Below are 17,215 nucleotides of genomic sequence, written 5' to 3' on the forward strand. Positions count from 1 at the left end.
TTACACAGCAGTACATAAACACAACCACAGGAGGTGGCAAGGCTCAACTGGAGCAATAAGACTTAACCCTGGAACACACACCTCAAGAGAACAGGTTGAAAAGCACTGTTTGTCCGAAACAAGACTTGTCCCTGGAATCCCTGTCAACACTGTAGAATCTCGTGAAGGTGTGAGCAGACCTCCACGTAGCAGCCCTGCAGAAATCCAGCAGGGGAACAACAGGGAGGAATGCCATCGTAGGTGCGATTGCTCTGGTGGAATGGGCCCTCGGTCTGCCAGGCAACAGCCTGTTGACCAGCCGATGGCAATGCATGATGCAGGCGGAGCGCCAACTGGAGATGGACGCTTTAGATTGTAAATATGGAGGCTTGCAGGATAGAGCCTGTATTTCTCCAACACGCCTGACCAAGGTGATCACCACTCGGATGGTGGTCTTCCATGAGAGGAACTTCAAAGGTGACTGATGCACAGGCTCAAATGGAGCACCCATTAGTTTGAACAGGAGCATGTTCAACTCCCAAGCTGAAGCAGGAGCCTTCACTGGAGGGAATGTTCTGAAAAAGCCCTTGAGGAATTCCTGTACGAGCCTGTGAGACCACAGGGAGAGCTTGCCAGGAGCCCGGGTATACCAGGATATTGCAGTTAAGTGCACTTTGATGGAAGCATGAGCAAGGCCAGCCTTAGCCAGCGAGAGCAGGTCAGGCAGAAGTTGTGGTGCTGTAACATGCTGTGGAGAGATCTTCTGTGACTTGCACCACACTGTAAAGCGCTCCATTTGTGTTTGTAGCATGCGAGTGTAGACTGAGCCCTGGCCTTGGCTAGAATCTTCTTGCATTACAAAGACAATGAGAAATTCCCAAATGCTAAGGCTGCAGGAGCCAGGCCGACAGGCTTGGGGATGCTGGATCGTGGTCCAGGACTGCCCCTCCTTTTTATGGCTAACGGGTCCAGAAAAGCTTGATGGCCGGAACCACTGACATTTGAAGGTCCAGGTACCAGATTTGCCTGGGCCACGCACGTAGAAGCAGCGGGATTGGTGGGAATGCTTAAAGGAATAGGCCTCCCCATGGGAATGAGAAGGCCTCGCCCCAGAGGATCCTGCTACCAAAACCGCTGGTACTTGGCATTGGCTGCTGTCGCAAACAGGTCGATTTGAGGCTGGCCCCACTTGCTGAAGATCCGAGAGGCTTGAGCTTGCTGGAGCTCGCACTCGTGGCAGGACTCCAGTTCCCTGCTGAGAGAGTCTGCGATGGGGCTTTGAACGCCTGCCAGGTCAAACAGGACCAGAAACATCCGGTGAGCAATGGCACAGCACCATAAACTCTGTGACTCCAGAGAGTACGGACAACCTCCTCCTGCCCTGCTTCTTGATGTAATACATGGTGGTTTTGTTGTCCGTGAGGACCCTGACCACCTTTCCCAAGAGCTGAGGCTTGAAAGACTTGAGGGCCCAAAAAACTGCCTGTAGTTCCAGGACGTTGATATGCAACACCTCCTCAGGGAGCCATAGACCTCGGGCATATAGTTGGCCCGTGAGTGCGCCCCAACTTTCCAGTGAGGCATCGGTCGAAACCGTCTCCTGATGCGCAGGGACCCTGGAAGGAAGCTCCCTGCGAGATAAGACCACCAGTGCAAGGCTTGGCGGAAAGCTTGATTGAGGGGTATGCCAAAGCTCTGTGTTCGAGGCATGAAGCAGAGACCATCTATGGTCCAATTCTCGATTCTGTTGGGGAGTTTAGGGGTGTGCCTATTATCAGGTTTCAGGTTTATTATTATCCAAGAATTAACTGGATAGAAGTGGAAAGATGTTGCGAAGAGTTCAAGGGGTTTAATAGGCATGGGTGATAAGATGGAGCCCCGGGTGGGGTTGGAGAGGGAGTTGCAACACACAAGGGTAACATTATGGAGTTCAGAAGTCTATTTTACCCATCAAGGAGCCATTCTCAAGGTAGTTGGTGAGTCACTTACATGGAGTACCATCTATTTCCATGTGAACTCTTAATGTTTATATTGTTTGCACCCTGGCAGGGACTTGAGGGGGATTGGGGGGTGTAGGAAGGAGGGTGTCAGGCGGTTGCCCAGCCAATCAGGAAGCACAGAACTGGATTTTAACCTTCTGGGAAAGTCTCCATTGCAACCTTTTCAGAAAGAAGAGGCCAACATCTTTCCCACAGAGACAGCAGGCAGCTTAGCTTACGCTCCCCCGCATCCCGTTTGCCCACCCCACTGACCTGCAGCTTCCTTATCCCTCACTGGCGCTGGGAACACTCTGCGTTTCTCCAGTAACCCTGTCGCGGTAATGGCCACCATGAAAGGGGAGATGGGATTACGTGTAGTTCCCTTCTCTCTTGTCCATGGCAGCCATCGTGTTTTGTAGTTTTTTTCAAGTTGGAAAAGAAAACTATGATTAGCACCCCGATAAATATGCCGGGATATGAATCGCAATGAGCCCCTCTGGGGAGGTGCAGTACATAGTCAGATAAAGGTCTGGCGCTAATGTTAAGGTAATCACCCATTACCTGACCCGGTAATGCACCCACCTGTCTGGGTATATTGCTTATGTGTCTGATGGTTGACTGTATTGTAAGCAGTTGATCGCTCCGACAATTGGGTTTTTTGGTGTATTTTTCTCAAATGCATTCAGAATTTCCCCTTATGGTAATGAGACTTGTGTCCGTACTCTGCCGGTTCTCCTCACTGTGGAGACCAGTTGGGTCTGTAGTTTCTGAGTACCTCTGGCTCTCCACTCTGCGTTTTAGGAGGGGTGTTCTGGCGATACCTTTTAGCGATGCCGGGATACTGCCAGATGTTAGGGATGTGTTACACAGTTCGGTCAGTGGTTAACTCACTGTAGCTAGGGTTTCCTCTACGAGGGGAGCTGGGCATGGGTCTGACTGATACCACTAAGAAACCAAACACCTCAGCTGAACAATCGGCTCTGCAATATGCTGGTTGATTTATCCGACAGTTTCTGGTGATCACTTCTGACAATTTTATTATGAAGTTAGCTGGCCAGTTCCTCTGAGGGTTTAGGTTGATTACCAGTTTAATGTGGGGGGATTAGCACATTGTGCAATTTGAAAACTCTTCTTTGTGGATAAGAGATATGCTTTCGATAGTACAGTGTTCTTCTTACAATGGTGCTATGAATGTTGCGTGCCGCGTGTATTGAAGCGGCCGATCTCCTCAGGAGTGTTTTAGATGGCTGCCTTTCATGGCCTCCTATCATGGCCGCCTGTCATGGCCGCCTTTCATGGCTTCCTATCATGGCCGCCTGTCATGCCTGCCTATCATGGCCGCCTGTCATGGCCGCCTGTCATGGCCGCCTATCATGGCCGCCTGTCATGCCTGCCTATCATGGCCGCCTGTCATGGCCGCCTGTCATGGCCGCCTGTCATGGCCGCCTGTCATGCCTGCCTGTCATGGCCGCCTGTCATGGCTGCCTATCGTAGCCGCCTGTCCTTTCAGCGGAGGCCAGTTCATCAGTGAACCATTGGTTGTTCATATTGGTTTATACTTTTTCTTCTTTGGTGCAATAATTTCCAGTGCTGCCGATTTCCATGTTCAGTTTTTGTAGTAAGAGGGTGGGGTTGCTTACGTCATTATTGGCCTTCAGTGGTGTGAAATTTTGTTTGTTGACTTTGTTCATTTGGCAGATGAGAATATGTTCTTTTTGGTTGCCATTATGCGATGGTTGCGCATCTCTCAATCATTTAGTAGCAATTGGCGCAGGACAGATGCAGACAGACAGTGGTTCTCCCTCCCAAGTGCCAATATGGGTAGGAGGGCATTCCCTCGCTTTTGGGCACGCGTCCATCATTCACAGACATGATTCCACACAAGGCATTAATGGCAGTTCCCTTTGACAGAGTGGAATGGGAGCGTGCGCCAGATGTACTCATGCCACACAGGTTGCCCAGTGATTGCACCCTCTCCATTAAGGCTCAGTGCAACTTTGTGAATATTGCGCCCCATAACTTTACCTCAACTGTAGTGTCCTTAAAGGGCATCAGAGGTTTTTCTGGGAAATGAGAAAATCCTATTTGAACTTCTGGGAAAGAGGTTTTTTGTTTTGTTTTAAATGGGTTGGAAGGGTGGTGGGAATACTTCTCAGAAGAATCCACTTGTGGGGTACTGCAAAGCCCACGCCTCCAATGAAGCAATTCTGAAATGAACTCACTACTTCTGCACTTCATCAAAAAACCTGTCCACTAGAGGTCAATAGCTGGATGAGCCACAATCTACTGACATTTAATCTGAGTGAGAAATTCTCATGGGACCCAAGTTGGAGCTCTGAAACCCCTCTTTTTGGCCACAAGAACTCAGCGTCTGCCCCCTACTGGTGACCGGATCTTGGACAGGGAGCACTCACTGATCTGACATCACTCTCCTTACCCTGACAAGTTTTTGGCACTTGTGATCCTTAAATTTAATCTTCCTGTACTTAGACATAACCAAACCCTCTGCCCCCCCACAATCCCTGCAGTAGGTTTTGGTGCTTCGAGAATAGACTAGGCTATCAGTCTGCGCCTCAGACGTCCAGTGTACCTTGTCGCTCATCTATTAGAACTTTGAAATGTGTCCCCCTGTGTCATCGTGCTAACGAGGCACCTGCAATGACATTGCATGCACCCTTACATTGGCTCCCAGTAAATCTTCAAATTGATTTTAAATATCCTTATACTAAAACATTCCTGCTGCACATTTTCTGGCTGATAAATGAATCCATGATGTCCACACCAAATATCGGAGATCGCCTACTGTTATCTATTCAATAGGTGCGCTATACATGTACGAGATCATAGATGGTGAATGGGTGGCAGGTCCCTCAGGTTCCTAGACCGCAGAACTCTGACCCTCCGTTACAGTACATTCCACAATTTCTACACCTTATATCGAAACTAAGAGTTTGTACTTTGGTGTGTGTGTAGATTTCTGTGCAGGGCAGTCCCACCCATTTTCAGGCTTGTGTACCTATTGCCTAGAAGCTACTTGTGGCTTAGGGCACGCTGTAAAATTTGCTGCATAGCGTAACTGCAAGAGTTTAAACAAAGAAACTACTCTCTCTAAAATTCATCCAGCTTTTTCCAAAAATAGTGTGGAATTTTCCCAGGACATTTTTTCCAGTATTCACTCTAGAACATTCTACAAACATTATCGTCAATTGTGGACCCAGAATCAGATAGGGCTGTTGCTGGCAGATATGCTCCTCAATTCCTTCCCCTTCTCAAAAAGGGAGATACCCAATATTCCCCATCTTTCAGTTAGATTAGGGGTGTGAGGACCACAGGTCAAAGGTCAAGTACAACATATCGATTTCCAACATAGGCAACTTACATGTCAGATCTGAAAAGAGACCCGTCAGACCATCTCCACTCCCCTGCTTGCCGCCTAAGTCCAACCCAATAATCTTTTGTATCTTTGAAACGGGTGACGACCGCCTGCAAAAAAAAGAAAGAGAAGACGCAGTGAAAAGGATTGCATAAAAAAGAAAGTGTTCTTACATTTCCCCCTAGGACACAGAACATATGATCGGTTATGTTCAACAATCATGACAGCGGGGAGAATTATATTCAACGCTATTTAGAACACATCCGAAGGTGGCGAGTTACATGATCACTCGGATGCCAGGGGATTCTGCAACCCATTCAGAATCTTTCCGCCAAACAGGCAAATCCCTACCAGCCTCCAGGTCTGGCATCGGTGTGTGGGCTGTGAATGGTGCACCCAGAGAGTGGAGTCTGAAATCGAATCAGATTGGTGCCTCAGTCTCCACCGGGTGGACTGGAGGTACATGAGTCTCAGCCCAGCCACCTGCTCCCTGGACTATTCAGCTTTTGGTTTGCTTGGAGGATTTTCAGCAAGTCTTCACCCAGAGCACATCCTGGACATACCTTCGGACGGTAAGAGGACGGACCAGTGAAGCCTGCCCTCTGACACCAATTCCCTTGAATGGAACCCCCTCCAACATGGTCCGATCCAGCCCTAGATGACCAGGGACTAGAACATTCCAATGCGACAGAGAATATTCGACATGCACTCCAAATCTTTGATGGGCTTCAGTTTTAGAGTTACACACATAGATCACCATCAGACCTGGCTCCATGGCAAACTTCAATGAAGATGAGGACTATGTGTACACAAACTCAAGGCGTGCATTTATCTCGCATCATGGCATAGTATTAACCCTTACTTTACAAGGTTCCTGAGTTGCAATGAAAAGATGACCACTAAACTAACCTATTGCATTTGACACATAAGAGTGACACGGGCTCAGAAGGAAACTGCAACGATGACCATGTCATGCTGGTGGTGTGTGTGGCATGGCAGTCAAGCAGGTCATGTATGTGTATATGTGCAAGCCGAATAAGGCTTGAGAGCACACAAAACAAAGGAAGCAAAGGTTAAAAAAAGGCACATAGGCTGCACCCACCTATGCATCCTGGGTGTCTGCAAAAGACAGTAAGCTACCTTAAAACACTGGACTGCAAGGCGTTTGCCAGAAAGATTGGGTTTGCCCCAGCCCAGGGTCCCAGCTGACCAATCATGCCAGCAAATCGACCAGCCTGCGCAGAGCTGCCTGTCGCTAGCTGCCAACACGCCTTGCCAAAGCAAGACAACAGCGAGTTACACAACCCAGACGCTTAATTCCAGAAGTCCGGTCTCTGGCATCAAGAAAGGTAGTCACAGAGGAACACGCAAGAATACATGTTTAAATACACGCTTGTCACATCTGAATAATCCTCTTGGATCCGATGGAGCCACCACTCTGGTCTCCGTCAATGACTACAGAATCTCGGCTTCTCCATGCTGTAGGCGTGCACACTGCTTTCTGCTCATGGCTTCTGGCAAGCCTCGCAATCCATGCATTCCAGCTGAATGTTCCTTTGCCCGTCTGCACCCACTGGAGTGGAGAATCCAATACCACTCCTCCATAACCCATGATTGCCTTCTTGTATCATTTTGGTGATATATTGTCCTCATTCAAAAAAGCATTGGGTTCCTACAGGAAAGTTGTTTTTCCTCCAGGACCACTTTTGAAGCTACATCATCCTAAGAGTTTGTATTACAGCAAATAATTCCTAAACCGGTGTTCTGCCCAGGAGGACAAATAAAGGAGTAGGTGCCACTTACCGATGGCACCTACTCCTACCAATGTCTCTGCCACCATTTTTCTTGCATTTGTTGTAATTTCTGACTTTTTCTGAATGGAATCCCTTATGTAACATTATTTTGACTTAGGAGCCTCAGTCATTACTGTCCAACTGTCGTTCAAGACACATAGATCTTCTGCTGTCTGGGGCCAGCACAATCTTTGGCTTTGTCTTGTAGTTTTCACCTTTTAAATGTAACACAATGACCTTCTCTTAAGCCCGGCTTCTCACAAACAAAAGGTCTTGCTCCATACCTCCTGACCAACTTTCGGACTGTGTCGCTTCTTCCTCACTACTTTAAGGTGTTGTATTCAACTGTTATACTAACTTTGACATGCACAACCTTTGTGACCCCCTGCGAGCTGGCTTCCGCTCGTGCCACCCCCACTGAAACTGTCCACATGAATATCTCCAACTTTATTGCCACTGCTAAACATTCCAAGTGATCCACGATCCCAATCCTCATCGACTTATCTGCCGCCTTTCATACCATTCACCACTCTGATCTCCTGAATACTCTCTCTCTGCTTTGGAGTCGTGAACAAGCACTAGCCTGGATTAAGTCCTCCCTGGCACCTTGTCGTTTCTTTGTTTCCTGGAACAACAACAGCTTTCAAATCACTACTCTTACTGTTGGTGTTCTATGAGGCTGTCTTGGGTCCTCTCGGATGGAAGCTAGACACTACTGAAGGAGTGCTACACGCCGTGCATGGGCAGCACACGTACTGTGCGAGCGACTGTCAGTCTATCAACTCACACCCAGGGTGCCTTAGACTTGCCTCTGGACGTGATCATATCACATGGTTTAGAACTCTCTCCATTAAGGAACTACACATTTCCTGCCCTGAAGATGGATTCAACTGAATCCGAAACGCGTTGGCGCTCGATTACACCCAGGAGTGTTTAGGACAAAACGCACTATCATTACTTTTGAATGTGAATTATTGTGAATGTATATCATTGGATGTTACGCTACAACCCATCCACATTCTTGTATCTACATATACTGTATGTTAACTTGGAATCTAAATTACCATTTGTATTGTACATTTACATCAAAGGAAGTTTTCTTTGACATTATCAGTTATTTGCTATTTGTGAATGTTGAGTTCGACCCTTAAACCAACTGTATGTTTAGACTTGGGTTTGAACTGATTAATTATTTATTTTCATTTTTATTTTTTGTAATGCATTTTTTTTACATATACTTATAAAAACATGTTATGCTCCTGCAGTTTGAAGGTTCTTGGTGGTTCTTGAACTGACTTCACCAGGTGCACACCTTTCTTATTTAAATACATAGCCTATTCTAGTTATGAACATACACAAGTACTGAACTATCTCGCTCCTGAAGAGTTTTTTGTATACTATGGAGGGGGTGTCTCCCACGTTCTAGGAGATTCCGACTCACAATCTGTTATTCAAATTGTCAAGGGATTCTATCCCACTAAGAGTGCAATACAGGGCTATCGGTTGGCAACACCCGATGTATGTTTCTCTTCTTGGGTCCTCTCCTGTCCACACTGCACACCTCTGCTCTTGGGGCACTTATCTCCTCCATTAGGTACTTGTACTACCTCTTCACAGACAACACCAACATCGTTTCCCCCTTTCCCAGAACTCTCCACTGACCCATCTAACAGAATCTCTGACCGACTCTGCTATGAAATACTGGATGGCCTCACACTCCCTTATGTGAAACTCCTCCAAAACAGAAGTGCTTTTCTTTCCTGCCAAATCCTCTCTTCTCCTCCCCTGCCTATTGAGTTACCCCAGACACTCTTCCCTACTCCTCTACAGCTAGAAACATTGGTGTCATGTACGACCCTCCACACACGGTCTATACCATCATCTCCAAAACTGCAATGGAAGCTCGCCTCAACCTCCCAAATATCAGGAACATTCAGCACTTCCTTCCCTTGAAAACCACTAAACATCTCCTCACCACTCTTGTCTTCTCTAAACTAGACTGCTGTAGCAGTATCCTCTTTGGTCTTCCAAAATATGCATTCTGTCCCCATGACAAGATTAACTTTGCTACCAGGACTCTCTCTGAACTTCTTTGCTTCACCCCTACTTCTTCCTATCTCTAAAGGACAGGCTAACTATGCAAAACACATCCAATTTCAAATTTCTTCTACTAGTGCATAAACCCAACCACAGAAAGGTACTGCCATATCTATCCTCTTCCATCAACTCCTACAAACTCTTTTGCAGCCTTCGCTCTGCCTTCTCCACCACCCTTCTGGTACCTCGCCCACCCTCTGCTTCCCCTCGCTCCTGCTCTTTCGCTCGGCTTACTTGAAACTCCCCCAGCCCCCTGCAATTTGAAACCCAGTCTACATCGATGTATTCAAATGCCAATTGAAAGCCCACCTCCTCGTTGCGGAGATATACTCTGGACTCACCTCTCAGGTTTTACTACTGGCAGCTTCCTGCAGCCCTAACCAGACTCTCGCTCGTTTCCCCACCACACTAGCACTTAATAGTTCCAGGTACAAGCTCATGCTTAGCTGGCTAGACTGCCTACGTGTCAACACTTACTTGTCCTAAGTTTGTCCACCATATTGGTTCTGTTATCTGTCCAGCATACCTCTTCTCAAACCCGGTCATCACGCCACTCAAACTCTTCCCATTATAAGGAGGCTCAATGCCTCCAGTTAATCTTCTATATTACATTTTCTATGCTCCTTTGAACCAAAGGAGCTTGTTTCCCTGTATGTATGGAAATAAAATCTGTTGATATCGGTTTCATAGTTGTGGAAGTCACTAGTCACATATATCCTGAATACGGCCATTACAACATGGCTGACCAGCAACCACATACAGAGTTTCAACCTTAATCCTGCATCACAAGTTCAGACCTGAAGCATTTCCTGCGACCCACAAATGTTGTACTGAGCTCTCCCTAAAATAGGAGGCAGTGGAATCTGCTTTGGACTTCACCTGAAGCCAGTGTGTGCCCAAGTTAATGTCTCTCTGAATTTTATTTTGAAATTCTAAGATAATTTTTGCCAAAAGTCAGTATCCACTTCTCCCAAGTCATTCAGAAACCAATTACAGAACTGACATCAGGAAGAGTGACCAAGTGATGATTACGGCCGGGTAGCAAAGCCATAGTCTAGTTGTTGGGAAATGAGTAAGCAGTCTGGGAAATTTTTATACAGGCTGGTCGCAGCTGACTGAAAGTGGGAGAGAGGAAAGCCGCAGACGCAGAATCACCTTGAGAGCAGTAGGCTTGCAGAGGATTGAAGGCAGGGACACTGTGGCAGAAGTTGGAGAGGCAGACCCAAAGAAGGAATGGAGCAGCCAACCAGCGGGCTGTCCACAGCTAAAAGTGAGAAAGCTGTGGGAACTGCACATCCTGAAGACCGAGACCACAAAACTGCAGCGCTGGATGAAGCGCACGTGAAGGCAGTACAGCAAGGCGTAGAGGAAGGAAGAGGCTCTGCACACAGCCGGTAAGCCATGGGAAGAAAATTGGGTTGCCAGCAAATAAAGCTTTGTGTGCACCAGCAACCAAAACCAGAGCTAAACAAGCAAGTGGGTTAACGGATTGCTAAATAAAAGGAAACACTTCTGGAAAACTCCATGAGCAGGACATAGCAAAGTAATTAGAAAAGCAAGAGTGTTTATAAAGCAAGTTGCTAACGGGTTATTAAACCATAAAGTGTAAGAAAGGGTGTTTCAGATAGTAAAGTCTTGGGAAGCAAATATACCAGGTGAAGTTAAGTAATTGTGCAACAAAGTATTTAAATAATAAAGTCCTGGTAGGAGAGTATACCAGGTGAAGTTAAGTAATTATGCAACAAAGTATTTAAATAATACAGTCCTGGTAGGAGAGTATACCAGGTGAAGGTTAATGTTTAAGGAACAAAGCCCTGGTAGGAAGGTAGACTAGGTGAAGGGGAAATAATTGTGCACTGTGACCTTGCAGAAGTATGCCCAGGTGGACATAGATATTAAGACTATTTGTAGAGACCTGCAAGGAAAGGTCCTTGGTTTAATGAACGATTGGGAAACTATAATGAGAAGAGGGAAGTCCTTAGGAAAAAGACATATCCCTAAGAATTGGAATATATTAAAAGGAAGAGAAAGCTTAGGGAAGGGAGCCAATCCCCCAAAAGAAGTGAACATACCGAGGGGAGAGATAATCCCCTTGGTAGTTGATTAATCGTTTGTTGAACTGGTGAAAGTTGATCTAAGGAGCCTAGGGAAGAAAGCTAATCCTTGGGAAGAAGAGCGTTGTTCATGAGAAGAGCCTTTTTGTTAAATTGGAACTTGTGCTCAACTTGAACATTTGAGCGCTTGTTAAAGTCAGGAAACAATCCCCTTTGCACCATGAGAGTTTATTTAGAGTGCAAGGGCCAGAATATGATTACGGAAACAGGACAGATCTTTTGTTTGGACATCGAGACTGGACAGACTCAATAGTTTTGGTTTGAGGTAGGATAATCCCTCCTAGAATAGGGATAGTGAGGCATTTTCAAACCCTCATTATTTTAATACATTTTTTTAACCAAAGATATATCTCCTCTGTGTCCACGTCTCATTTCTGGCTCCTTACAGGCGGTAATCAAAATAAACACTATTATGATGATGCATGTTAGTATGTTATTCTGAGTGCTGTCACTGATAGCACAAAAACAGTCTTGAGGATAGTTCAAGGGTTTTTATTTTCATTTAAGAGTCCTAGGGCTGCCACTCTCTTCCCAGTCTGCCTACAAACCTCCTCCCAAACTCAGGTGTCCATAACGCCTGGTTAGTCCTACCAAATATCTACAATCTCTTCTACGTGAAATTTCGCTATAAGGTGGCTGCCTAGACTCCCTCAGGGACTTCCTAACTGTCTCTGCTTGAACAATAGGTTAGTGTTTGACTGGGGATTAGGTCAGCACCTTGCACTATCACATGTTTTAAGGCTAGATTAGTCATGCCCACTCACTTCACTACTCTTTCTACAGCTCCCCTTGACTCACTCCTAACAACTAGTATTTGCCCATCGAATGTTTTACTCTTTGCATCCACCCTTTGAGGTACCAACTCCCCAAATCTACCTCACTCCTCCTCCTACTACTATACTCCTCCCACTCCTACTACTACTATACTCCCCTGCTCCCACTACTACACTCCTCCCACTCAAGTCCTTTAAATTTACGACATCAAGTCCTTTATAATTTATTCATCAGTTTATCATTGTCGCTTCTCTTAAATTTACCCAGCATGCAAGCCTCTGGAGTCTGGGTGTCAAGTTCTATTCCCCCCCGAGTTGCCATCTGTACCACCTTCTTCCAGAACCCCTGCACTACTGGGCATCCCCAAAACATATGTATGAGTCCAGCGTTCTACTTATTACATCTCAGACAATTCTGTATGCCTGCCCCTTTAAATGTAGCAATGACTGGTGGCCTTAGATAGGCCGTCTGTGTAACATATAACTGTATCAATTGTAGTCTGGCATTCCTGGAGAACTTCTTATGATATCGCATAATTCCCTTCCATTCCCCCTCATCCATAGGCCTGCCCAGTTCTCCCTCCCCTTCTCCTTGCACTTCAAATCTGTTTGTGAGGCCCTTCCTATCAACACCTCATAGATCCTTGAGATGGTATGTCCACCTTCTGCCACCGTAATTAACATCTATATTTCTTTGCTCTGTTTGGTCTCCTCCGTACACTTCGGCGACCTTTCCTTCACTATCACCAATACGGCATTATGCAACAGGAACTGGTCTTTGTGTATCCCCGTGGCTTTCTGCAACTCCCCAAAGGACATCAACCCATCTTTGTTCCATAAGTCTCCAATTGTGGCTATCCCGGACCGCTCTTCTCACCATCGCCTTCCCCCCTGGCGTACCCACTAATATAGCTACAATGGGAGCCTGTGGTGATAGCGGGTCTTCCAATCCCATGTCTCTGCAGGCTCTCTTCCAAACCTCAATGCCCAGTTCCACAAGGTTGGGGCATTGTCCCAATTCTTTAGCAGGAATCCAAAGTAGATCCTGTAGGTACCTTTTTTTTAATTGCCGGCTGCAGGAGCTCTGTTTCTATTGCGGGATCATCATCAGCCATCCATTCCATCACATACTGTAGTTGGCTTGCCAAGAAGTACAGCTCGAAGTTTGGGATCCTCAAACCCCCCCTAAATCATACAGTCTCTGTAATATCGCCAGAGCTACTCTGTTTTCATACTCCCGTTTGGGGTTGTGATATATATTCACTCCCAGATACCTGAAGGAGTTCCTACTCCAAGGTAGGACTAGGACAGGAAGCTTTTCCTTGGTCGCATGGGCCATCACGGCTAGCGGGAATAGACATGACTTGCCCTTGTTTATTTTGATTCCTATCAATAAACTAGAATTATCCAACACCTCTAGGATGTATGGCAGATTCGTCTCCGGATCCCTGAGGTACAGCAGCATACCATCCACATACATGGATACCGCATGCTTGACCCCATCTATGTCTATGCCTACGTCTCGATATTCCTGCCGCAAGTATGCTGCTATCAGTTCCGCCGCTATGATATACAGCATTGGAGACAGTGGGCAGACCGTTCTTGTGCCTTTGTATAATTGCAATTTTCTGAGTATGTACTCCCAGTACGGACCCTAGCCATTGGCTCAGTATAGATCAATTGTACCCATCTTATATACTGGGTCCCAATTCCCATCCTCGCCATGGTGGTATATAACTAGTCCCAGTGAACTGAGTCGAATGCTTTAGTAGCGGCTAAGGACACCACTGCACAATCTGTTGTATATTGTTTAGAGTTATACATCACATGGTGTAACCGCCTAAGGTTCTCTGCAATGTCCCGCCCAGGTACATACCCAGTCTGATCAGGATTGATCAAAGCGTGTATCACCTTGCGGAGTCTGTTTGCTAAGATTGACGTAAGGATCTTGTTATCTTGGTTTAACAATGACAGCGGTCTATAGGAACCACAGTCGGTGCTTATTTTATTTGCTTTCAGCAGCTGGATTATCAGGGCCTCCCTCATACTCTCCGGCAGCATCTTATCAGTGTATGCCTCGTTGTTTACCTTAGCTAGTAACGGCGCTAGCGCCCCTACATGAGCTTTATAAAATGTGCTGGGGAGCCCATCTGTACCTGGGGCCTTCCCCGTAGCCAATTCTCTGGTGGTGGCGGCAACCTCTTCAGGGGTAATAACTGCCTCTGTCTGCTTGCTCTGCATCTAGACATCGTAGGGTAATAAGATCTAGGGTATCCTGTAGGCCCCTGTCTTCGTGCACCTGGGATCTGCGTATAATGCCCGATAATACTCTACGAACACCTCATTAATGCCGGCTTGTGTATTTACCTCCTCCTGTTTTCCATTTTGGATGGAGCATATAGGGGGACTAGCATCTCTATTCCTGTACAGCCAGGCTAGCATTCTCCCCGGCTTGTCACCCTGTGCATGGCTCTTTTCCAAGAATTTCACGTAGTTGAGCTTCCCCAGCCTCTCCCACTGTACCAGGCAAGTCTGCTTTAATTCAGTCACCTCCTACACATGATCCTCATCTGTTTTGGCTTTTCTCTCCAGCTCCGCCAGCTTCTCTTCCGTCCTCTGTTGCTCATTAGTGATGACTCTCTGCGCTCCCCCGGACTCAGCTATCATCTCTCCCCTGATAACCACCTTATACGCTTCCCACACTGTACCTACTTTTTGGACACTCCCCTCATTTATTGCAATATTTTTCTCTGTCTTTTTTTCTAATGTGTTCGGCGAATGCTCTGTCCTGCAGTGATTCGCTCCTTAACCTCCATGTAGTCATGGGTGGTCTTGGAGCAAACACCTGCCAGTTCGAGTTCACTATAAGGGGGCAGTGGTCCGACAGGACTCTTGCTAAATATTCCACTCCTAAGAATCTATTCACATGCTCCCCGCTGACAAACAGATAATCAATTCTCGTATACACTCTATGTGGGGGTGAGTAGCGAGAATAATCCGTGACCCCTCTGTGTTCCTCCCTCCACAGATCTAGCAGCTGGAAGTGCTGTAATAGAGAAGTCAACACTTTCGCAGGTGGGGACGGTCTTTTATGCTTATCGTCCGATCTGTCCACGGCAGGATCTAGGGTGCAATTAAAGTCCCTGCCCCATATCAGTTGCCCATCTCTATAGGGTGCCAAGCTGGTGTACAATGACATGAAGAACACTGTGGAATTGCGATTTGGTGCATAAGTGTTTACAATACATACCTCCCGGTTTTCCAACATGCCATGCAATATTACCATCCTACCCTCATTATCTGTCTTAGTGAATAGCACCCTAAACGGGATAGTCGGTGCCACCCAAATAAGGACACCTCTTGCATAGGTAGAGTACGTGGAACCTACCAGCACCCCTCCCCACGCCCTTGCCGGGGTCCCCTGTTTGGGGGCGTCCAGATGCGTTTCTTGCAACAGCGCTATCCCAACTCTGTTTCTCTTAATTTACGTGCCCACTCGTTTGCACTTTATGTAGTTATTTAACCCCCTGACATTTCACGTCATAATTCTGACCATGTTAGCCATTAGTTACCTTGACCAGGGAGGCAGCGAGGCCTCCAACCCACGGCCCGCATCAGTAAAAGTTTCATGCAGCATTTTTCTCTATGCACCAGGCTCTATACATCTACCTCCCTCACACCCTCCCAACCCCACTTCAAACCAAACTCAACAATAACCTGGCCAGCTTTGCAAGGCATGCTGGGACTACCCCGTTTCTGCTCCTTATGACCTGGTCCCATGACCAGTCGCTAGGTGCCCTGTGGGCGGGCTCTACACAGTAGCCCAAAAAACGACTTCTGAGGAGGGTAGTGGGCCGTGCTCCACGTTACCCCTACCGGGTGTCAGTGATCCACTTTTTCGCTCCTATTCTTTTAATACTCATCACATTGCTTCCATACTCCTCTCTGTTACCTATTACAATACAGCCCCAACAATTCCCACCTAGATGTCACCCCGCTCTGGGTCTACAGTTCGCTCGCAGCAGGCTCCACAGCAGTTCAGTTGGCTCGTCTAGATCTTCTGGCTATGCCCCATATCGTCCGCCACCTGGACACTGTCCATCCACTCCTGCGCCGCCATCGGCGTCTCGAAGAAAAGGTCCTTTCCATTGTATAACACTTTCAGTCTTGCCGGATAGATTAACATTTATTTCAGACCCGCCTTCCTAAGTCAGGCCTTTGCAGCTATAAACTGAGCGCTCTTCTTCTGGACCTGAAAGGTGTAGTCCGGGTATATTGATATGTTCGCGGATGACCTTCCCCGTCCAACTCTTAAGAGGCGTCTGATGTTGCATTTTCCAGAGCATTGTGGGGTATTTCCAGCCCCAGGATATAGATGAACTGCATCAGTTAGGCCCAGAAGTGCAGAAATATGTAACACTAACTCTTGGGTGGAAGACAAAAGCCCAGCGGTCGATCGGGCCAGAAGGTAGATGTTGTCAGACCCACTTCGACAAACCCCTTTGAAGCTTAGCAGAGGAAGGGGACAGAGCTTGGGCCGGGGACAGAGGTCTATGGGGGTCAAAGGGTGTCCACTGAGTAATCAAAAGTGCAACCCATGGAGCTGAACTTTCTAAAATACCCAAATTGAATTCTGTTTTGTGTAAGGTCTAGGGCCTGAAACCATTTTGACATGCAACAGAAGGACACATACTCCCAGGGGGCGGAGTTGTAGTCTCTCTGCTCAAAGAGAAAATGGAAAAACATGTTCAGGTAATTAGCCCTGGAAGAATGTAAAGAGGTTTTATTGAAAAATGTCAACAGAAGAGGAAACTGGTTCCATGTCATTTCATCATGGGATGGTTTTTTGCTGGCTTTTTTACCGCCGATTTTTTCACGAAAAAACTCATCAAATGTTTTTTTTTGTTTTTTTAGGGGAGGGATTCCACCCCCAATCCCCTTCAATTTTTTGTATATTGCCGAACACCCACACCCAATATGTATATTTTTGTAACCCCCCCAAAAAAATTAGATGAGTTTTTTCTGCAAAAAATTGCGGTAAAGAACCCAGCGAAGAAACATCCCGCAATGAAAGGACGTCGTACCGAGGAAACCAGGCCCGCTACAG

The 17,215-nt window shown here is 46.7% G+C and overlaps 1 protein-coding gene across 2 annotated transcripts in view; it reads right to left on the reverse strand.

Moving 5' to 3' along the window:
- LOC138580089 (C-type lectin domain family 2 member B-like) overlaps positions 1-17,215 on the reverse strand; it is a 137,919-nt gene that overhangs the window by 11,012 nt on the left and 109,692 nt on the right. For both annotated transcript variants that reach the window (XM_069650364.1, XM_069650363.1), the window contains one exon: positions 5,338-5,441. In XM_069650364.1, the coding sequence (XP_069506465.1) occupies positions 5,338-5,441 (104 nt within the window). The remainder of the gene's footprint in view (positions 1-5,337; positions 5,442-17,215) is intronic.

Source organism: Ambystoma mexicanum, chromosome 3p (assembly GCF_040938575.1).
Source record: "Ambystoma mexicanum isolate Mex_15411 chromosome 3p, UKY_AmexF1_1, whole genome shotgun sequence".
Lineage (NCBI taxonomy): Eukaryota > Metazoa > Chordata > Amphibia > Caudata > Ambystomatidae > Ambystoma > Ambystoma mexicanum.